The sequence below is a fragment of the Bos indicus x Bos taurus genome, chromosome 26 (assembly GCF_003369695.1).
Source record: "Bos indicus x Bos taurus breed Angus x Brahman F1 hybrid chromosome 26, Bos_hybrid_MaternalHap_v2.0, whole genome shotgun sequence".
In the NCBI taxonomy this organism is placed as follows: domain Eukaryota; kingdom Metazoa; phylum Chordata; class Mammalia; order Artiodactyla; family Bovidae; genus Bos; species Bos indicus x Bos taurus.
In genome coordinates this window covers 5139276-5163068 of record NC_040101.1, presented here as the reverse complement: position 1 = coordinate 5163068, position 23793 = coordinate 5139276, and the positions used below count along the sequence as shown (strand labels likewise).

Below are 23793 nucleotides of genomic sequence, written 5' to 3'. Positions count from 1 at the left end.
ACCTGGAGCAGCAAAGACTGTCGGGGACAGAGTCCTCTGTGAAACTGCAGTTGTGCTCTGTCACCAGCATCTGTTCTCTGAAACTGGCTCTGGCATTTTTTTAGACATAATACAAGAGAAATGACACCTGAGAGACAGAATATAATAGCATTTTTGAGAGAATGCTTTGCCTCAGTTACATGCCTTTCAGAAACAATAAGCTTTGGGGGAAGTGATGAAAATCACATTATATTAGAGCTTTAGTCAAAGTATTTATTTAGTAGAGGTTAATAAGATTTTTTTAATAAGATTTTAGTAGTATTCAGATTCCTTGTTGAATGTCACGTTTTGTGTGTATATCCACTCAGTACAAATCTCAGAATACATTTCATTTAGGCCACTTATGAGGATTATATGTTTTGTTAAGGGTCTTCATTTATAATAGCCAAATTCATTTAATGGCTCTCTTTTCTGAAATCTGTATTAGCTGAGTTCTAAGGAAAGCTAAATTATTTATTGTATCCATTCCGTTTCCAGATTATGTAAAAATATTAGTAATATTAATTAACTCTGGGTAAATTACAAGTCTTAATAACATAATGTTGCAAATAATTCATTCAAGCATTTAACTCTTATGCAGTCTTCTATTATGTGTTGGAAAGAAATGATATAAATTATAATGGAGTGAAATAAAAATAAATCAGAAATTATGAAATTAAAGATAAGAAGGCAGGAATTTTAAAAGACCTCTTACTGGATAACCCTGCCTCTAAATTTAATTATGTCATCTCACATAAGGCCAACACCCCCTTTTTTTGGAAATGAGGTTTCCAGCATCTTCTTTCCAGGCATGTGTGGGGAAGAAGAGGGTCTCCCAGCTCCTTCCCTCTGCTGGCTTCTTGTCACTGCAGGTTCTCTGGAAGCTCACCCTCATCACCCCCAGCCCTCAGGAGTTTAGGTCCAGCAAGGTTTAGGAGCCACTGCCCGGGGGAGGCAAAATGGCAGCAAAAAAATGAAAAAAAAAAAAACAACTGAGATTTTTGAGTTAGCAGTCGAAAGCAGAGCCCTCGAAAGGTATGATACCAACATTTCCCAAAAAGTAATTGAAATAGAAAAGAAAAATAAACAGGTTTGGAACCTGAAAGAAGCCGGTTTCTACTTTCTGAGGGACACATCTTGGAACGTTAGAGAAAATGACAGGCCCCTGTCCGCTTCAGCTGTGTGTCTGTCTGTTTTGTTTGGCTGTGCAGCCAAGTCTTAGTCCCGGACCAGGGATTGAACCCAGGACCACAGCAGTGCAAGCCATTATAACCACTGGATCGCTAGGGAGCTCCCAGCGCCTGGGTGATTGTTAGAGCAGACAGATAAGGGAGCGCTGTGGACAGCCAGCATCCTTTCTTTAACGGAGGGTTGGTGAGTGCCACTCCCCTGGAAAGATGCCGTGACAAGCAAGCAGGGAGTGGGGGACATGGCCGAGGCTTCAGAATCCCAGACCCGGGTTCCCATCCTGCCCCGCTATTTCCAGTGGACAGCATGCTGGTTTAGGGCAGTCTGCAGTCTCTTTGTCTGTAAAACAGTTCAGGATGGCCCCCACCTGGGAGAGGGTGGTGCTAATGAGGTGGGAATGTAGGAGAAATCTTTGTACCTTCTGCTCAGTTTTGCTATCAAATATAAGGTCTATTAAATTTTTTTTTAAAGTTCAGTTTTTAAAATTGAAGGAGGCATGGTTGCCATCTCACAAAATGATGCTGAGAATCAGCGAGGCTCTTTCCATGAGGCTTGTCTTGTAGTTGTACTTAGTAAATGTCAGCTAATACTGTAATATTCATTACTAGTCATGGGGCAATAGTATTTGAGAAGGTTTCTCAAAAGTTGTTTTTAAGCAAATACTATTGCCCTGTGAGTCATAATGAATATTATAATCTGATGCTTAAAAAAATTATATCTGGACAAGATAGGTGAGATATAAGATAAAGGAGTTATTTAAATAAGCATTTCTGGGGACTTCCCTTGCAGTCCAGTGGTTAAGAATCCACCTTCCAATGCAGGGGACACAAGTTTGATCCCTGATCAGGAAACTAAGATCCCACATGCCATAGGGCAATTACGCCTACATGCTCAACTGCTGAACCTGGGCGCCGCAGCTGCAACGAAAGATCCCTCATGAAGCGATGAAGACCCCACCTGCCTCCACTAAGACCCAACGGAACCAAATAAATAAATATTAAAGATAAATAAACAAGCATTTTCCGATCACATCATTAGTCAAAAAAAACCAAAGTGCTTTCTGTTTTCACAGCTTCATATTCTGAGGTCTAGCATTGCTTTCTTTGATTGCAGTCGTTCAGAAGGTTACAGAAATCACTCAACATTATTTACAGAGGTTCCAAATAGTAAACTGTTTTTCAAATGATGTTGCAGACAGAGAGGGCCCAAGAGACCATCTGCCCTATCTGCCTTCACTTTATCAACTCTTGTTCATTATCTACAAAGTGAGATGCCCAGTGTCCCATCTACCAGCCCTGCTCTTTCCAAATCTGGGTACCCACTGGCAGCTCACGGCTCTTATGTGTGTGATGTGACTGTCTATTTGTGAAATGGCGTTTATTGTCTGTAACAGACAAAGCATGACTGCAGGCCCTGTACTAGATGGATTTTTTTAACAGCTTTACTTAAATTTGCAATACTATCCACTTCTTAAACTACAGGCTGGACACATTCAAAATCGTTGCCTGTGGGTGAGAAATGGATACATATTCTCCAGATCCTAGCCTTCAAAATCATAGTGATCTGTGTAGTTTTGTTTTGTCCACCGAAGCCCATTTCAGAGTCCTTTTTTTTTAAAAAAAATTGTTGAATAATGCATTTCTTTATTCAAGGTCAACACAAGATCAAGTTCATTCCAGAGATGGTCGGTCCCATATTGGAAATGACGCTGATTCCAGAGACAGAGCTTCGCAAAGCCACCATCCCCATCTTCTTCGACATGATGCAGTGTGAATTCCACTCCACCCGAAGCTTCCAGATGGTAAGGACGTGGGTGTGCATAAGTGGCTTGGACACAAGCCACTTCCTCAAGGTGCTATGGTGTGTCCTCTCGAGAAGGACTCATAGATTGTTCTGCAGTTACACGTGGTGAATATGGAGAACACTTCCCTACATCTTAAGAGAGAAGAGTCCTAGGCTTTCGTTGTGGAGGAAGCCTGTCGTTCTTAAGGAGGACTGCTCTCAGCTTTACGGAGCATTGTTCTTTGGTTTTAGCTTTCAGTTACTTTTATCTGGATTTACTTACACACTAAAATTGGGTAAAACTCTTTCACCCTCCTTCAAAGGTGCAGTAGAGGGTTTGATCAGACCTTACTGTTAATTTCTGACTGGCTGCTTCGTGCTGAGTTACCTCATTTTTAAGTCTAAAGTCTTTGCCTTTCTTCTTCTAAGTGTGTGCCTTGGTGTTTTCACCTGTGCAGTGAGACAGATGAAATTCCTGAAGGTATATGTAGGGGCTATCCTGGTGCTCCAGACTTCATGCCTCCACTGCAGCAGGCGCAGGCTCCGTCCCTGTCAGGGAACTCAGAGCTGCATGCCCAAGGCCATAAATTTTCGGTCAAGGATCCTTAGCCATTTGTTCATTTTATATTATCCCCTGTTTGTACCTTCACGGACAGGTGATAAGACACCCTGAAAGTAAAATCAGGGAGAAAAAAAAAATCTCTTTGCTAAAGTAATCTGGTCTTGTGAATTGGGAAATGATCAATTTCCTTTTCCGTTGGGACAGCTCAGATTTTCTACTGACCTATCTCAGCCTCCCTGGGGGTTAGGGCGCGTGGCTGCCCCAGGGCATATCATCCTTCCCAAATCTGCTGCTTCCCCAGGACCCTCGTTCCTGCCAGGCTCCTGGTCATCTGGTTCATGTGTCCCGTTCCACCGGCCTGGCCTTGGCTTGCTCTCTTGGCCTCGCTGGTGGGTTGAGATGGCTTATGGTTCTTCCTCTGTCTCAGCCGCAGGGTCCATCAGCTCCCCTTGACCCCATTCCAGGCTCTCCTGGACCACAGCATCTGTCTCTCCACTCGCCGTATCTTTTCAGACTCCTCTCTGTTCTCGGTTCAGCTCTTGTCCTGCAGCGGCCCCTCTCTTGAAGCACAGGGCATGCCCTCTCTTCCTTGTCGGTGACGTTGGGGAATATGTGTAGCTGACACATACACAGAACAGCAGGGCACAGCCGCCCTCCCCTGCCCCCCTCCCCCCGCCCAATCCAGGGAGCTTCTAGGACAGGGCTGGCTGACTGCTGTCTAATCTGCCACCAATTCAATTATCTAACCTTATTAGTCACATCAACAAGGCTTAAATTGGCTCTGCGTTCATAGCAGATGTGCAAACCAAATGGAGTGAGGGGAAGGCATGAATGTTTTTCATCTTTACAAAACTTTACTGTTTTGAACATATGACGGAGCCTCTCTTTTGAGAGGTTGCTGTAGCTTTCAGAATGGGGCTGTAAAGAGTTGTTTCACACTCTTACAGTGACAGTGGAGAAGCGACCTGCTGCATTCAGAAGAAATACCTGCCATTTCACTCAAGTTTAAACTGCCTCACACCATCACTGGAATTTCAAAAACATGTCTTACATGTTGGTTTTTTTTAAAAGTTCCCCAGGGCTGTTGCTCCTAGGTCTCCAGCGGTAGTGGAGAGCATTTCATTAGAATGTTCTAATACATACAGTTCCCCCAAGAGTCTGCTTCTTCCTTGTCTCCATTTCTGCAAGAAGGAGCATGAATCTTCTTTCAAAATAAGTATCCCCTTTTCTGTGTCCTGGGTGTTGCTCATCCTGTCTCCCCAATGTTCGTGCACTGGGGGGTCTGGCATGGAGGTGGGATAGGGTGGCCTGGAGTTATGGGTTCACATGCCCTCCTGGTAGCCTGGGACCCTCTCAATGGCTGCAGGCAATTCCTGACCTTAATACCATTGGCTCTGGGCAGGTCCTAACAGGTACACTTGATCTGATCTGTCGTGGAAGAGCTTGGACAAGACAGGAGCATCTGAACTAGGAGGCTCACATATGTACCAAGTGGCCTTGCATTCTAGAAATCCTTCCCACCTAGAAATAATCTGCTTCATGTCGGCAGGCAGGCTTTCCTGATGGCTCAGGGATAAAGAATCTGCCAGCAATGCAGGAGACATGGGTTTGATCCCTGGGTCAGGAAGATCCCCTGGAGGAGGGCATGGCAACCGACTTCCCAGGTGGCGCTCGTAGTAAAGAACCCACCTGCCAATGCAGATGTGAGAGACACAGGTTCAATCCCTGAGTCAGGAAGATTCCCTGAAGGAGGAAATGGCAGCCCACTCCAGTATTCATGCCTGAAGAATCCCATGGACAGAGGAGCCTGGCGGGCTACAGTCTGGGGTTGCAAAGATGAGCCTTAACTAACCTCTCCCCTATCTCCCCGAGAAAAAGTGTGAAAGTGAAAGTGTTAGTCGCTCAGTCGTGTCCAACTCTTTGGGACCCCATGGACTGTAGCCCACCAGACTCCTCTATCCATGGGATTCTCCAGGCAAGAATTCAGGAGTGGCTTGCCATTTCTTTCTCCAGGGGATCTTCCCAACCCAGGGACTGAACCCAGGTCTCTCACATTGCAGGCGGATTCTTTACTGTCTGAGCCACCAGACCCTGCTCCCCAACTGAGTCCATTCTGAGCCTCAGCCTCACTAGATTTGGATTCAGAAGGAAAGCGTACCTTTTTAATTCTCCCTTGGCACCTTTTTGTGAAGAATTCCATTCCTTCTATCTTTGGAAAATACAGAACTAACAGCTAAGAATTGTAGCAAACGGCCATGTGGGCTCTCAACCATTAATAAAAATGGGATGGAAAAGACTCCACAGCAAAATAGTGTTTTCGGTCACAGAGCTATTTTCTGTTCTCTTCCTGAGGGTCAGCAAAACGCTCCAAGACTTCCAGAAATTCCTATTTAGTTGTAAAAAATTATAACATGAGTAATCTTTGTGTCCTAAATGTTGCAAATTCCTGTTTGATTAATCTCTTCTTGCTGCCCAGGCTGGTTGCCTTAAGCAAATAATTGAATAACCAAGTGGGTGCTGGCAGCTTCTGCCTCTTGGTGGCAAAGCCAGTGTCGTTTGCACTGTAATATGAATGTGAATGTGTTCGGTGGTGATTTTTTGTTTATTCTTCAGTTCTTTGGGGTTTTGCTGATTGCTTTGTTCTTGCTTTCATTTAAAAAATAATACTTAATTCTGTTGTTTTGGATGCTTAGAGGGGAGATTTGACCCCCAAATTAGGCTTTCGTTTCACTGAACCCCAGACTCAAAAGTGGTCCAAGAGGTCAGGGACACTAACACCCTGGCCTCTGCGAGTTCTGATGACACTGAATCGTATTAATATTATAAAAGCTTTCCAGAACAGATGCGTGAGTGTGTGCATACTAAGTCGCTTTGGTCTTATCTGACTCTTTGTGAACCCTGGACTGTAGCCCACCAGGCTTTTCTGTCCATTGGATTCCCCAGGTGAGAATACTGGCTGCTACTGCTGCTAAGTCACGACCCTGTGCGACCCCATAGGCGGCAGCCACCAGGCTTCTCTGTCCCTGGGATTCTCCAGGCAAGAATACTGGAGTGGGTTACTATTTCCTACTCCAGGGGATCTTCCCAACCCAGGGATCGAACCCACGTCTCTTGCATCTCCTGCACTGGCAGGCGGGTTCTTTATCACCAGCACCACCTGGGAAGCCCAAAGATCTGCTGGTGCTGCTGCTGCTGCTGCTAAGTCGCTTCAGTCGTGTCTGACTCTGTGCGACCCCATAGATGGCAGCCCACCAGGCTCCCCTGTCCCTGGGATTCTCCAGGCAAGAACACTGGAGGGGGTTGCTACTTCTTTCTCCAAAGCATGAAAGTGGAAAGTGAAAGTGAAGTGGCTCAGTCGTCTCCGACTCTTTTCGACCCCATGGACCGCAGCCCACCAGGCTCCTCCGCCCATGGAATTTTCCAGGCAAGAGTACTGGAGTGGGGTGCCATTGCCTTCTCTGAAAGATCTGCCTAGACTCCCATAATCCCCTTTAACCCACAGGACTTATGTGCAGGCTTGCTCCTGGGGTTCACTGTCAATGAAGACAGCCCCAAAGGCAGCCCCTGGTCTGTGCTGTGGAGCAGAGGGGCACAGCTGCACCTGTCTGAGGTGTCGCCAGCTGCAGCCACGCAGCGGACAATCCCCTGCCAGGCTACTGCAGGTCTGGGCCTTGACTATAGGTTCCTGGGTGTTTCATAGAAGCTTCAAGGTCACTGAGCTGCCTGCTTGTTAGACCTAGAGGGATGTGGGGACTTTATTGATAGGATGTGGGCTGTGGAGTGCCAGAGACTAATTAAGTGTGTAATTAAGTTTACAGAGCGGTTAGGCCAGGGGAATGGAACATACGTCAAAATAGTGGTGTGTCTGAGCACAGGATTGAAGGCTGAGTGATAGATCTGGGGGGGCGTCAGTTACTTTTCAGGTGTCAACCTGTAAGCACGGAGCCCCAAGGGTGTGGGAGAGCAGGGCGCTCTCTGCTAAGCCTATGCCTTCCTCTTGGCCGTGTGATCCACAGTTAACTGACTTTCACCCACCCTACCCCAGCCTTCTAGTCATGCTAAAGAGAAGGACGTGGTTCTGCAATGCTGTTGGCTTAGACAGTTCCATCTGGGGGCACAGAACAGAAGAGAATCTAATTTCTGGAGCTCTCTAACACCAGGGGATGGTCTAAAACCTTGGTCATACCTCCAGGATCTTGTGAGATGCTTTGCTCTAAAAAACACAAATTAGGACAAAGTGCAGCCAGACAGGCAGGCCCAGGAGATATTGTGGGTTTGGTTCCAGACCACCAAGATGAAGGGAAATCTCAACAAAGTGAATCGCATGAATTTTTTGGTTTCCTAGTTTGTATAAAAGTTGCGTTTGCACTATACGGCAGTCTCTTAAATGTGCAATGCCATTATATCTAAAAAAGCAATGATCATACCTTAATTAAAAACAATTTATTGCTAAAAAAGTAAATTTTATTGCTAAAAAATGCTAACCATCATGTGAGCCTTCAGTGAGTCTTAAAGGCTGGTGGAGGATTTGGAATATTGCAAGAATTACCAAAATGTGACACAGAGAAGTGAACAAATGCTATTTGATCAATGGCATGGAGAGACATGCTCAAGGCACAAACCTTCAGTCAGTGAAAATGCAGTATCTGCGAAGCGCAGTAAAGCAACGTGCGGTAAGAAGAAGCCTGCCTGCACTCAGGTTTTCTTGAAGGGTCAAAGAACGTTTTGCTAATGTGCTTCGCTTCCCGCGGTCCTAGAGCTCACCTTTCTCTCTGCTATTGACCCATGTGGTGAGTTACCGGTTCCAACCTTCCATCCTGGTCCTGCCTTGCTCTGACATAACCCCAGATCTCATCTATAAACGTGTCCCTGGGTACCTGGAGAATGCAAGCCTGGTTTTATACATTTATAAATGTAGTATAGCAAGAATGGTAGGTCTAACCCCCAACAGCCATGATGCATCCCAAACCAAGGAGAGCTGGCTTTTTGATTATCCTGTCCTGAGACCTTTCATTCTGTGTTCTCTTAAGTTAGAGCCAGTAACTCACGGTTCATGTTGGCACTGAGCGCTGAAAGCAATGGTTCTTTCTAAGTTACTTGAGTCGATGTTAATATCATACACTACTCCTCCGAGCATAGCTCCCTTCAGCCTCCACTGTGTTCAACTTAACAGCAAGCCTCTGAAAAGCCTGATGTTTGTGCGTGGCCTCTTACGTTTCGTATTCTCGTAGGGCCACGGTATCGGGTGCTTAGAGACGCTCTGTTCAATATTTTAAGTTGGACACCCTGTGGATATTTCTGTAGCGATATTAGCGTTTCAGAAAAGAGGGGATAATATAATGATTTTGCTCATCACATGAGTGAGCCTCTGTGACCTTCCGAGCAACACAGTAAACCCTCACTAATTTTATCCCAAGCATAGAGAATCCTGTTTCAAATTACCAGACAGCATGCCTTTACAAGTAAGATAATAAACATGATTCTTAGAAAACCAGCCCTGCTCTTTCAGCAAATGTACTTTCTCCAGTTTATTTGGACAGGATTATTTAATCCTGGTGATGATAACCGTTCACAGCACAGGAGCGAACGGATGCTGGTATATTCGGTGAAAATTGACGAAGGCCCTGGAATTTGAGGCTAAGCTGCAGATCTGTGGAATTGAATCCTCGCTGATAAATGGAACAGGGTCTCCAGTGTTTGTGCAAATTACAGAGTTTAGACTGGAGGTTAGTGAAATTAGAATCAGCTGTGTTCTTCTGATTTCCTTATCATTCATCCACTCTTTTTAGAAAACATTGAATTCATCAGTCAAAATTTGATAAGCAGCCTACTTAGGGAGCTGGAGCTTCCTCTGTTGCCCTTGTTTTGTGGCAACGAGGTTTGTGGAGAAGCAGAGAAAACATGCCATTTCCAGAAAGGAGACTCTAAATTCAAGTACTTTCTGATTAACTAGTGATGAGCAATTTGAAATCCTGATATGTGTTTGCCTGTGTTAGGATAAGGTATGTTTTTCTTCACTCTCTAAGCCTTCTTTGTTGTATGCTCCTTAAACATGTGTGGAATCAAATCGTGTGTTTTAATTAAATTTAGACTTACTTTACCTCACGATGGCTTCTTCTGAAGAATCAGCACTCACCACTTAATCGTTGGCATCCCCGTCATGGTGCCATCATGGAAGATGGGGCTGCCTTGAAATGCAAACTTCTGATCCAGTAGCAAGCCATTTCTCTTGTGCTAGTCTCCAGAAAGAACCACCTTTTGCAGAGGTTTTTTTTTTTTTTCCTGTAAAGAGAAGAGTAATAGTGGGTTAGTATCCAAGTTGTTATTATATAGTAAAAGTCATTCTCCCGAGACCTCAGGTGAACCAAAAAAAATGCAACTCATTCTCTCTTCTTCAGTAGAAAGAACCACCTTTTTTTCTCTGTTCCTAAAATCTCTGAACTTCTTAAGCCCAACAGAATCAAAGAGGGTGTTTACTGGGGCGGCGGGGGGGGGGGGCGCGGGGGGAGGAGACAATGGAGCAGATCAAGAAAAGAATTGCAGGGATTTACTGAAGTCCCAGTTTTTGTGATGTTGCTAAGTCCTTGATGTCAAGCAAGAATCAATACTTCTCTCCAGTCCTGTTTTAAGCCTTTGTTTCATCCATAGCATGATAAAATTGTGACTTCAGGCAGCATGTCCCGATCAAGGTCGTGCTTTGAGGCTGCTCCTTGAGTCTCCCCAGCCCCCTTGCCTTCTGCTTCACAGGGGTATCACTGCAGGTATTGCTGCAGCAGTGGGGCCCCAGGTCCGCAGAGCAGTAGACAGTGTTGGACGGACCAGTCGCAAGCACTGCAATGAGTGTGTTCGCCACTTGGCTTGTGTGGCCAAGGTTGTATCTTAGCAACCTACTGGCCTGCTCCTTGGGGGCCCTATTAAGTCCTCCCGAGCTCCAATTTAACACCGACTCTATGCAATAATTTATATGTACACCGCGTATTCATCCCATTAGAGCATCCATGCCAGGTGCTATCCTAGGGGTTGGGAATACAGCAGAGACCAATAGAGAAGAAAAGTCTTCTCGTGCAGCTTAAATTCTTATGGAATCCCGATAACAGTGGGGGACTAGGTGCCTGGGGAAGCAATGTCTGAGTGTGTACTGTAAGGGGATTCCACTAGAGGTGATCGTACTACGTGGAGTAAGTCAGAAAGAGAGAGATGAGTATCACATGACATCACTGATACGTGGAATCTAAAATATGGCATGAATGAACTTACAAAACACAACAGATTCACAAACCAAGAGAATGGGCTTGTGGTTGCCAAGCGGGAGGGGAGCGGGGAGAGATGATGGGAGTCCGGGGTAGCAGATGCAAACTGGCATATAGAGCATGGATACACAACAGGCATGGGGAACTGTGTTCAGTCTTCTGTAATAAACCAGGAAAAGAAGGTGAAAAAGAATGTATACTTGTATAACTGAGTCCCCTTGCTCAGCAGAAATTTGCACAGCATTGAAAATCAGCTCTACTTCAATACAGTTGTTTAAAAGGAGGGTCCCAGAGACCCTCGCATACCTGCCAGGTCTGCTTGCTTTGTGAACCCTGAATTCAGCCCTTGTTTCCTTTGGGTGCAGTGTGGGTGCCTCATCTCTCAGGAACCAAAGCTCTCGCAGCCTCTCCTTCCTGCCTGTCCCACATCCATGAGTAACTGCAGGGACCCTCACCTGGCCAGAATCCCCGTACTCAGGTGGCTCTGAATTGTGGCAGGGATGGGGACGGGGCCGCGAGGATTGAGGAGGGTGGGCACATCCATCCTTATTACAGGAGTTGTTTCCAGCCTCATCAGCCACGGAGTCTGTGAGTTCTGTGAAAGCATTTTGGAGATTCGCTCCTCCCCAGAATTTAGAGTTGTCCTGAAAGAAAGAGACAGACAGACCATCAATCCTGAGGGTCCTTTCCCACCATAATATGCTGGAAATCCAATCAGAAGCTTTGGGGGATTCAAAGAAAGGCTTAAGGTGTCTGCTGGTCTGACTTAAACGCATTGCCCCTCTTGTTTTTCAGCCTGTTTGTCATCCGGGATGAGCTATATCACTGGGATCCATTAAAGCGTGACAGGGAAGTGGCCCTTTGCCTGTTTTCAGATTGTAGAGAACTCTGCTGCCAAGTGACACAGCGTCTGTTCTTTTCCAGGAACCGAGGAGCTATTTTAGTTGTTACTTGTTCATAAAGATGAAGTTTGAGACTTTTTTCTATGTTGCTCCTTGATATCTTTTCCCCTTACGATTTCCTTTTCTTTCTCTCTCTGGTGCTACTCCTGGGATCAGAAGATGCATTGAGGCTTCATCAACCAGGGAGGGAAATGAAAGATTCCCCCTGTGACAGGGGCTCATCAGAAATCCCCAGAGGTTCGAGAAGGGCACCTCTTAAACAAAATCAAGCTTCAAAGGTGCAGGGCAACTCTCCAACGACGATCTGTTGGCGATTTATGTATTATTGACGCTCAAGTCATGAGATGAAGTAGCCACCGTGCAATTATTTACACTTCCTCTGTTTAATTACAGTTTGAAAATGAGATCATCACCAAGCTGGATCATGAAGTGGAAGGAGGCAGAGGCGATGAGCAGTACAAAGTGTTATTTGATAAAATGTAAGTGTTGATTAACAGTGGGATTTATGTCAGAATGGAGACAGAGAGACTGTAATTCGACGACAATGAACTTTGTAGCCCAGAAATAATTAAAAAGTGTTAATGATGGACATATTTTAAACTGTGCCTCAGTCTGGTTTCTTTTTCTGAGTGTGATTAACAAGGTATGTGTAATTATTTTTCAGCCTCCTGGAGCACTGCAGGAAACACAAATACCTCGCCAAAACGGGAGAGACTTTCGTAAAGCTTGTCGTGCGCCTGATGGAGAGACTTCTGGACTATAGAACCATCATGCACGATGAGAACAAAGAAAACCGCATGAGCTGCACGGTCAACGTGCTGGTGAGTGAGAGCTTAAATATCCCATCTGTCCAGGAAGCTGGGAGATGAACCAAGAACTTCAGAGCTTCAGGACAGCTGGCCACAGGGCTTTGCAGGGCGGTATGTGGCTTCCTTCGCTTGTTTCCTTGTCTGTTGCAGGGAATGAAGAAGGGAGGACTGTTTGCAGATCTGCTTTTTAAGCATGTCTGCCCAATAAGCACGTCTGTGCAACCATCTTTGCTCTAGATGTCTGCACAGTTGTTCTTCCCCTGGCTCAGAAGATAAGAAGATCTGTCTTGCTTGTAACCAGGGAGCGCCCTCCCTGATTACAGATCCTAAGTGGGAAGTTTGGGTGTGTTTTGTTTTGAATACCTATTGATGGCTCTGCTGGGTCTTTGCTGCCGTGCATGGGCTCTTCGTCGCTGGACGCGGGCTTGCTCTAGTTCCAGCGTGAGGGCCTCTATCGTTGCGAAGCACGGGCTCCAGGAAGGGAGGTCTTCAGTTGTTGTGGCCCATGGCTTTAGTTGCCCCAGCCACATGTGGGATCTTAGTTCCCAGACAGGGCATCCAACCTGTGCCCCCTGCATTGCAAGGCAGATTCTGAACCCCTGAACCACCAGGGAAGTCCCGCTAAGTGTGTTTGTTACTAGGATCCTTGTAAACTGCGGTGGGGGCAATGGTGGCCTCCGAAAGAGATGTCCACATCCTGATCCTCAGAAATGTGAACGTGACCCTATTTGGAAAAAAGGCTCCTAGCGGTTGTGGCTCAAGATCTTGAGATGAGACCAACTGGGTTACCCAGGTGGGGCTGAGTCCAGTGACAGGTATTCTTAAGAGAGAGAAAAGGAGATGGCAGAGACCCCAAGGAAAGACCAGGTGAAGTAGGAGCAGAGATACCAAGGATGCTGCCACAGCCAGGAGGTCCTGGAGCCACCACAGCTGAAAGGGGCAGGAAGGATGCTTCTCTTGGAGGCTACGTGGCCCTGCTGACACGTGGATTTCACACTTGAGCCTCCAAAATGGTGAGAGGACGCAGAGCTATTGTGTCAAGCCATCAAGATGGTGGCGATTTGTGGCACAGCCACAAGAAACCCGTGCGTGGCCACATGAAGGCTCAGGTGAACTCAACCACCCCCATCCATCGGCCTCTGGCACAGCTGCAGTCACTGGACTTGGCCGGGTTCTGAGGACACCCCGTTCCTGACACAGTCGTGGTGCATCAGGCAAGGCTACAGGGCGAGGAGCTTTTAGGAAGCTTTACAACAAACTCAGCGGCTGGGAGTGGTTAGCAAACCTCATGGCCCTAAGGAGCCACGTGACCCCACGTCTGGCTCCAGAGTCCTCTGCCTCTCTCAGCATCTTCCTTCTCTGTTTCCCCCTTAAGGAGCCAAACAAACAGCCTTTTCATCAATTTCCCCTGCCTGTCCCGATGCAGGAAGGCCAGGAAACACTGCTCCTGCTTTCTTCTCTTTACTTCCCTGGATTGTCCTCATCACTGCCCAATCGTTGGACAGCAGGTGGAAGCCCTGCCCTGACTTTCCCTGTTTGTATGGACTTGTGGGCCCTTTGAGCTCATGGGAGTGGACTTTTGTGCCAAGAGGAGCAGGACACATCATTCATTCTTGAAAATCACCAGAGGGGTTTGGACTAAAAAGTTAAGCAAAAGGGAATACTTTTTACCTTCCTTCTTGAGTATCAACATTGAATCTGAGCTTTGCCACCAAGAGCTGGCCGCTGAAAGCTTGTGCAGTCTCAGCCCTGCATTCTGGGGCAGGCCAATCTGTTTTGGCCAGTGATACACAGTTTGAGAGCAAGTTTTCTTTTCCTTGAAAATCTAAACATGGGGGACTTAAGGTTTCTGGTCCAGTATGTAAGGCAGCTTGGAAGTGGTTACCCCCATCCTCACTACAAGAAGAAAAGCTGCCAGACTGAAAATCAACAACTCTTCTTAGAGTCATCGTCTTAGACCCACTGGGAAAACGCCTGCTCCCCAATTTGAAGAGACAGGAGGATAAAGAGAATCGCAGTTCCCTGCAGCAGAAACTGCTGCTGGAGCCACTACCTGACTCCTTTTAACTAGCACTTTCAACAGAAAATTACAAGGTGTCTTAGAGGCAAAAGACACAGTTCGAAGTATCAAAACATCAGATCAGGACTTGGACTTAAGATTTTAGAATTATCACACTGGGAATTAGTATGTCATGATTAACATGTTAAGGGCACTAATAGAAAGAGTAGACTTTATGGGAGACCAGCGTGTCAGGATGGCCGATTGGACAGAGGACCAGATGGTTGGATGGCATCACCGACTCAATGGACATGAGTTTGAGTAAACTCTGGGAGATGGTGAGGACAGGGAAGTCTGGCGTGCTGCAGTCCATGGGGTCATCAAGAGTAGGACATGATTGAGTGACTGAACAACAGCAACAGGGGAAGAATAGGTAATATAAGCAGAAAGATGGGAGCTCTCAGAAAGAATCAAAGAGAAAAATGCTAGAAATCCAGAACACTTGCAGCATGAAGAATGCCTTTGGTCTCATCAATAAACTGGACATGGTCGAGGAAAGATCAGTGAGCTTGAAACGTCTAACTACATTTGCATGTGCTTCGTAAGGGCCTTGGACCACTGTTGGAAATGGGCTTCCATCCTTGAGATCTGGCCCACACCGGCTGTTTGCCTCTCCACCCATCTGTAGCCTGACTGCGCTGGGGTGGCAGTGAGCTCTGCCCCAGTTAAGGCCTCGATCATTTGCTCAGAAATGAGCCCAGCTCTTAGCCCCCTGCCTTCTTTCCTCTGTCCAAAAGAATTTACTTTGATGATGCCAATATGGTTAACACAAAATAGAAATCAGCATTTTTCTGCATGAGAGAAACAGAAAACTTTTCAAAATCATTCCCTTCCATGGACATCCTTTTCTGGTGCGTCCTCTGATCTTTAAGGGGATCCAGAGGCCCTTTTGTGTCCTGAAGGAAGAATTATTATTATGTTGATGAGGTTTCCAGCTTTGATGTTCGACTACTATTAATCTTTGTTTCAAGCACAATCTTTTTGAGTGAACCAGGATGCAAAACCTGGCGGAGATACAGTGATGAGCTCGGGCCTTTTACCAGAATCAGAGTCAGGGTCAGAACAGTAAGCGTTTGTGAGGACACCTGAGCTCAGAGTTCCTGGCGTTGTAGCCTGCGTTCTTCTCTCGTCCTGAGACTGTCTGATATTGTTCACGTCCTTCGGCTTGAAACATCCTGAATCTTCCCACGAAGAGTCAAGTGTTCTGTTCTTAACCATTTCCTGGGGAGGATGACATGGATTCCAACCTATCACAATTCTTTCACTTAAAAAATATAATAGATCTCTGGATTTCAAAGAAATATAACTAGATTTTTACAGGTAGACATTCTGTCTCATAATATTCACTGCTAAGATTACATTTAATCTTATAAATATATTTTTAACCTCCTGGTCCATTTTTACCTTTATCTTGGTACTTATGAAACAAATAGAGTTTCATAGAAGCAAATATGTCTTTCTCAGTTCAGTTCAGTTCAGTCACTCAGGCATGTCCGATTCTTTGTGACCCCATGGACTGCAGCGCACCAGGCTTCCCTGTCCATCACCAACTCCTGGAGCTTGCTCAAACTCATGTCCATTGAGTCAGTAATGCCATCCAACCATCTTATCCCCTGTCGTCCCCTTCTCCTCCCACCTTCAATCTTACCCAGCATCAGGGGCTTTTCCAGTGAGTCAGTTCTTCACATCAGGTGGCCAGAGTATTAGAGATTCAACTTCAGCATCAGTCCTTCCAATGACTATTCAGGACTGATTTCCTTTAGAATGAATGGTTTGATCTCCTTGCAGTCCAAGGGACTCTAAGAGTCTTTCTATCTTTAGATGAATATGGAGGTATAAACATATGTTTAGAAAAATATAAAATGTACCCAACTGATTACTAAGTAGAAATTCCCTTGAAATCCTAAGGTTAAAAACCAAAGAACATAAAATATATTCATCAATAGAGAAATGTAAGCCCATTGCCAAATTTCCATTAGAACCAGTGGTATTATCCTTTTTTTATGGAGTTGGTGGGACAGTCTAAGTTGTGTGGGCTTATTAACATCCTATTCTTTCTATCATTTAAAAAGATAAAAAATAAGAGACAGAGGCTATTATTCTGGCCAGTAGCCTAAGTCCTTTATTTTTTTAATTAAACTTTTTATTTTGCACTGGAGCATAACTGATTAACAATGTTGTGACAGTTTCAAGTGGACACCAAAGGGACTCAGCCGTACATATACATGTATCCATTCTCCCCAGGCTCCCCTCCCATCCAGGCCCCTGCATGACATTGGGCAGAGTCCCCGTGCCATGCAGTAGGTCCTTGTTGGTTATCTCTTTTAAATATAGCAGTGGGTGCCTGTTTATCCCAAACCCCCTACTGTCCATTCCCCTGCCCCTCCCCACTGGCACCTGCAGGTTCATTCTCTGAGTCTGTTTCTTGGGGCTTCCCAGGTGGTACTAGTGGTAAAGAATCCACCTGTCAATGCAGGAGATGCAAGAGATATAGGTTCGATCTCTGGGTCGGGAAGATTCCCTGGAGAAGGAAGTGGCAACTCACTCCAGTATTCTTGCCTGGAAAAATCCCATGGACAGAAGAACCTGGTGGGCTACAGTCCATGAGGCTGAGATGAGTTGGACACGACTAAGTGACTGAGCACAAAATAGACAAACTTCTACCAGCAAGTCTGTATACACAGTGGATCACAGTTCCCACTGGACCAAATGCAGATTTGTAATGAAGTAGAATTTCATCGTCACCTTATAATCACAGTTTTCAGTTACTGGTAGGTGATTTTGTTGTATGTCCTCTGGCTCGTCTACGCAATTATCATATCTACGCCAGAGAGTAGTAAAATCATTCTTAATTTACAAACATAAGTCAGGTACTTTGTGGCCCTTTTATAAGGTTAATTAAGGTGTTTCCAACTAGAAATCTGAAAATCTTATCATAGGATGTGTCTCAGTTATGACGGAGTACAAAACTGAAATGCAGTGAAATGCATGTGCTCTGAAAGATTAATACATAGCGCTGGATTGGAGTTGGGAGACTTGTCCCAGTGGGGTTGCTTGGAGAAACACAGCTGGCAGCGCTGGGGTAAAGAGAGGACCATGGGGGTGGGGGGCCCAGAAGTGGGGCCCCCGCTGAGCAGTGTGAACTTTTATACAAGGAACTCGAAAGTTTTATATAGAAATTGGAATTTGAGATGAACATCCTTCGGGTCTAGGGAGGTTTGGAAGTCCTATGCAGGGAACGGAACTCAGCGCAGGCAGGAAATAAAGACATTTCCATATCTCGGAGAGGAGTGAAAGTCGCATGATATCCCTGTTGTGAAATTGTAGAGGAGAATGATCAAAAGCTTCGGAAAGGATTAAAAATGGGAGGGCAAAAGAGAGTGGTGTGAAATCGTAGCTTGTAAACACTGGCGAGTCAGAGCTGGAAGTGAACAGCTCATCCTTCTCCTTTGATGTAGCTTGCCTTTGTTACGTGGCTCCCAGTTGTCAGCCAAAAATATCCTCATTACCCGAAACCAGGGGACACTCACAGCTGAGAGGCTGCAAAACGTGGAAATCTTGGTGCGTCTCTCTAAATGCGCCCCCTTTTACTCTCCGCATGTATTTAGCATTTCTTTTCAGACAGATCGATCGTGGAAGCAATGTCTTTTTTTTGGCTAATGAAATAAAAGAGGCTATTTCATCTTCCTGGATAATTGCATGCATTTATGATAGTGATATCCACTAGTTATCTCGGGCCCCATTCTAGAGGGCTCACTTCGTGTGCAGGTGCTGAATTTCACACTGAAAGTGGCCGTGGTGTTTCCATGCCTTAGACCTTGTTAGGTGACTGTTCTGTACCTTTCTGGTGGCCTCATGTACAATAAAGATTTTAAAGCGTAGAGATTTCTCATAAAGAAATGTAACTGTTTATGAGCAATGTTTATGCTCATCTGAAAATAGTCTACAATATGTAGAATTAGGGCTTTCCTGGGGGCTCAATGGGTAGAGAATCCGTCTCCAATGCAGGAATCTCAGGAGATGCGGGTTCAGTTCCTGGGTGGGGAACGATCCCCTGGAGGAGTGCATGGTGACCCACTCCAGTATTCTTGCCTGGAAAATACCCTGGACAGAGGAGCCTGGCGGGCTACCGTCCATACGGTGGCAAAGAATTGGACGTGACTGAGCACCCCACTCCAGTACTCTTGCCTGGAGAATCCCATGGATGGAGGAGCCTGGTGGGCTGCAGTCCATGGGGTCGCTGGGAGTCGGACACGATTGAGCGACTTCACTTTCACTTTTCACTTTCATGCATTGGAGAAGGAAATGGCAACCGACTCCAGTGTTCTTGCCTTGAGAATCCCGGGGATGGGGGAGCCTGGTGGGCTGCCGTCTATGGGGTCGCACAGAGGGACACGGCTGAAGCGACTTAGCAGCAGCAGAGTACACATGTAGAATTAGCCCATTGTCGCTAGTCGGCTAACTAGCCTTCCTGTCTGTCAGTGCTGTACACAGGGTGTTTTATTAAGCAGTAACTGGTTTTCTTACTGTGTTTTGGAAGGCCTGTGTAGAACAGCACTTTCCAGTAGAAATTTCCTGGTGATGGAGACGCGCTTATGTGCACTCAGGACACTATGCAGGGGCCCTGGCTCCATGTGGCTCCTGAGCCCTCAGGGTGTGTGGCAAGTGCCATTGCGGAAGCGAATTTTTAACTCCATTCAACTTAAATTAAGTTGACTTTCTCTTTGAGTACATATGATCTGTGGCTATTGTGTCCAATCAAGTTACAACAGTGTGTTGCCTTCTTATGGCTCTTGGTGAGTGAGGCCAGACCCAGTGTGCTCTAAATCATGTTGATGATGCTTATTCCCAAGTGAATTGTCTCCCACTTCTAATGAAAGTATAGTGGTTAAGAATGGTTAAGATATCACGTCTTTGGGTAATGCTTTGTTGTAACTGAAAACAGGTGACATTCAAATGACAGAAGTAGATTTAAGCCATCATGGCTTTTTTATCTTTTAATTTCTAAAATTAGAATTTTTTTCTTTTTATTTTATTGAAATATAGTTGATGTACAATGTTGTGTTGGCTTCAGGTGTACAGCATAGATTCTTTTCCATTGTAAGTTATTACAAGATGTTGAGTATAGTTCCCTATGCTATACGTAGGTCCTCGTTGGTTATCTATTTAGATGTGGTGTAGATACACAGTGGACTATTACTCAGCCATAAAAAATGAACATTTGCAACAACATGGATGGACCTAGAGATTATACTAAATGAAATAAATCAGATTGAGAAAGATAAATATCCTATGATACCATTTATATGTGGAATCAGGGAAAAAATGATAGAAATTAACTTGTTTCCAAAACAGAAATAGATTCACAGACATAGAAAACAAACTTAAGGTTACCAAAGGGGAAACATAGTGGGATAAATGGGAATACAAGGATAGAAGGATAAATGGGATAAATGGGAATTTGAAATTAGCATATACATCCTACAGTATTTAAAGTGCAGAAAACTTATTCATTAGAATTTTTATCCCCATCCAAAAAAAAATGAAGAGCAATGTAAGCGATTTCTGCATTTTATATGGATTTTTGGTTCAGATCCAAAGAGTTGGGTCTGTTTGTCTTTAACACAAGTTGAAGAATTGTGAATTTTTAATGTGCACGTGATACCTTTTATAGAACTGGTTTTTTAATATAGTATTGTGGTTTGATTTCTTTCAGAATTTCTACAAAGAGATTGAAAGGGAAGAAATGTATATACGGTACGTAAGCATCAGGCTTCTCTACACCCTTGATCTGTTGATGATAATTGCTGTCTGTCAAATCCATGCTAAAAATATTTTATAATCATAGGGGTTTATCTTGTAGAAAATCATGAAGGCTGGAGTTTGAATTTGGTGGAGATCCTGGAAGTATTGTCAAGCCTAGGGCAGTGTGTCCAGGCTGATGTGGAGATTTGGGGGTGGAGGGGGTCATACATAGTCAGCTCAGAAGCAAATTATTGCGAAGGGTTTTTGTTCCTTTTGACTGACCCTTATAGCAAAAGGCACCACTACAAATTTTAGCGTTTCACAGAAAGCCATATGATCAAATGAGAAGTCTAGTTTTAACTTCATCAGAAATAGGACAATATTATACATTTTCATTCTTACCTGGATACCAAATTCTCAAGTTTTGTATTTTCTGCTGGAATTTTCTGCTTCACTTGCCTTTTTCTCTAGGATGTTGGACTATGATTGGACCCTCTCCATATTGGTCTCTTTTAGTGGCGGTGTCAAATTTTAGCAAGATTACCCCTTAGAAGACTAGAGTAATTACATGATCCACATAGCATTAGTGTTTAATGATGGATTAGTTACATTCAGCATGGTTTTCTTTCTCTCTCTCTTTTTTTTAAGTCTCTATTTATTTGTATAAAGAGTAAACAAAGTCATGATTTTCTAACTTTTGGTTTCTAAGACTTTTTAACTTTCTCCTTTAAAAGCAATACATGTGAATATAATAAACTTTGGGGAAAACAATTAGTTTCTTTTATCCAAATGTAGGTTACTTTGTATTAAAAAGCCTCCTTTTCTTTATGGCAGAAGAATTCTTTTGATCACATTCACTGTGATCACTGGAGCTCTTTATTCTTATGGATTTGTATTTTTATGGATTTTGTGTGTGTGTATTCAGACTCAATAGACATGTGAGAAATCGCAATGAAACATTGTGTCAGCTCATTTCAAATGTATGGAGAAAAGTCTAGAAAAGATGAGAAAGAATGAGAAAGCTTGAAGCACAATTGTGCCTTCTTGGGCCATCTTCAGCTTTGTCCTGAAAAGAGAATACTTAAATTTTTAAAAATATATCTATTTATTACTCCGGTTGATTTTTCTTAATGCTTTGTGTACCAGAAGCTTCCAAGGCATTATGTATTGTGAACTTTGTAAAAAGAAAGAATAGAGATGATTTACTGTTGAAGTAGAATTTTGCTGTTGCAGTTCTCAACACAAATTATTTTGTGACGCTTTCTGAATATACCTGTGTTTTATCATCTCAGGTATCTGTACAAGCTCTGTGACCTGCACAAGGAGTGTGATAACTACACTGAAGCCGCCTATACCTTGCTCCTCCATGCAAAGCTTCTGAAGGTCGTAAAGTTCACCATATACTTTTATGATTCTGTTGTTATGAATTATAAGATCACTTAATATTTGATTTTCCCATGACAAATTTTTAGTAAACCTGTAACAAGATTTTATGGATATTAACTCAAAGCAGTGACATTAACAAAGAGTTAGGAAGTACTTTGATTATAGATTTGACTCCACTGAATGCAAATTTGACAGGATGTCGGAACAAGTTATCACCGAGCATCTTAAATACCCATCATTAGTCTGTCAGCTTGCAGTGAGTTAGGGGCTCTCTGTTTCTTTATTCCTATCAACAGGACCCAGTAATGCTGGAGAGTGACATCAGTAAGAAGGAATTTCTGTGTTAGAACAGCTAAGAGGATGAGCCCACTGCTTGTAATCTTAGAAAACAGTGTAGGGACCAGATCTTGACTTCTCTCCCTGTGCTCCAAGGGCATCCATGGAGATCTCCTGTTGGTCTATCAGTGCTTGTTAGACCTCCTGCCTGACTCCTGGGTGTGTTGCTCCTGAGCATGAGTCTGTCTTGAGTGATCGTTTTGTTGTGTAGATAGCTGTGGACATTGGTGTGTGTGTGTTGCCATAATATATTCATGTTCTTCCCCATGTCCAGTTTCAGCCCAGTTAGTCTTACAGAGTGAACTCACAGTAAACAGCTGGGTGGATGTTTATATTGATGAATGGAAAGATGGAAGTATCGGTGGATGGAGGGATGTGTGGGTAGACAGATGGATGGCTGTGTGGATGGGTGGAAATGTGGATGAATGGTGGGACGAGTGAGTGGATGGATGGCTGTGTGGGTGGATGGCTCTCTGGGTGAGTAGTTGGATAAATGAGGAAATTTCTTTACAACTTCTAGTTTTATATTTTAAAACTTTAGCAAGTCACTAGATCATCTTTCCCATTATATCCTCATAAAAAATTGAAAAATTATAAACTAGATAAAGAGGAAGAGGTATGAGAATTAGAATTAAGTTGTGTCTCCATGTAAAGACTACTCATTCAAGAAATCCTGTGTCTAAACTCAAGCCAGTTCCCCCTTTTACCGTCTGAGCCACCAGACAAGCCTGAATGGAAGGAAACCGGCTGAGATTGTGCTAAAGATGCTCAGTGCCTGTTGGATGATGAGAGGAGCAAGGCAGAGGCCAAGTCAGGCAGCGAACCTCCAGCAAGAATCTCCCAGCCCCTGGTCCAGTCCTGAGCTCTCCAGTCGCTTGCGCGACACGTATAAAAAGAAGCTGGAGTGTGGAGATTTACCTCCACCTGAAAAAGAAGAGTCGATTCCAAACCAAGTGCAGTAAGACTCGCTTCGGTCTGAACCTCATCTCTAGTCATCCGTGGTAGCCCTGTGGTTTTGCACCACATAAAACTCTGCAGGGAACGTCGTTTCTGAAGCTAGGAATTCCAGCTGGGCCACTGCACACGAGCTGTCCCACTTTGAATTCTTACGGCTTTCATTTGTTAGAAACCCAAATTTTAGTAACAAGGCCATTTTGAAACTACAGAAATATTTCCTTTACACCAGGGAAATTAAAAAGGGGTTGACAAGCTGCTTGGGCACCCTTGCTCTCTCTCATCGTACATAAACTTTTCTGTGGTGTGTGAATGTATATGTGTGTGCAAAGTATCATTTATTTAATAATTACATTTATTGAACACAGTCGGGTTTTCCACACACGGTTCAAGGATGTTTCACAAACCAAATCAGTTGGCCCATTTCCATTATCTTTTTCACTGGGGTTTTGAATTTTCCAGTTAAATACACATAATTGCTCTCCATATCTTTTACATCATTACATTTTGCAATTTTTCCTAAATATGTTTTGATATTGCAGTAAATGTGAATTCATGCTGGTTAATCAGCACACTAAAGAACGTTACTTGTATCTTTATGAAAATTATTCACCATGATTGATATAGTCTTGTTCATGAAGTAAAAATCCTCAAATAGGATCTTCTATTTTGGTTAAGGCTATTTAAAAAAAAAGGCAATAAAAACATCAGCCTTTAGCCTTTAGCAATGAAGTTATTTCATCTTTATGTTTAAGGGGGAGTATACAGCATAACTCCTTTTGGTGTTTAAATTTTTTTAGGC

The 23793-nt window shown here is 44.1% G+C and overlaps 1 protein-coding gene across 2 annotated transcripts in view; it reads left to right on the top strand.

The window, feature by feature from the left end:
* The window catches only part of DOCK1 (dedicator of cytokinesis 1), a 554660-nt gene that overhangs the window by 462946 nt on the left and 67921 nt on the right, over window positions 1-23793 (top strand). For both annotated transcript variants that reach the window (XM_027528650.1, XM_027528651.1), the window contains exons 33-37: window positions 2859-3007; window positions 12096-12181; window positions 12367-12523; window positions 20287-20327; window positions 21608-21698. In XM_027528650.1, coding sequence (XP_027384451.1) covers window positions 2859-3007; window positions 12096-12181; window positions 12367-12523; window positions 20287-20327; window positions 21608-21698 — 524 coding nt within the window. The remainder of the gene's footprint in view (window positions 1-2858; window positions 3008-12095; window positions 12182-12366; window positions 12524-20286; window positions 20328-21607; window positions 21699-23793) is intronic.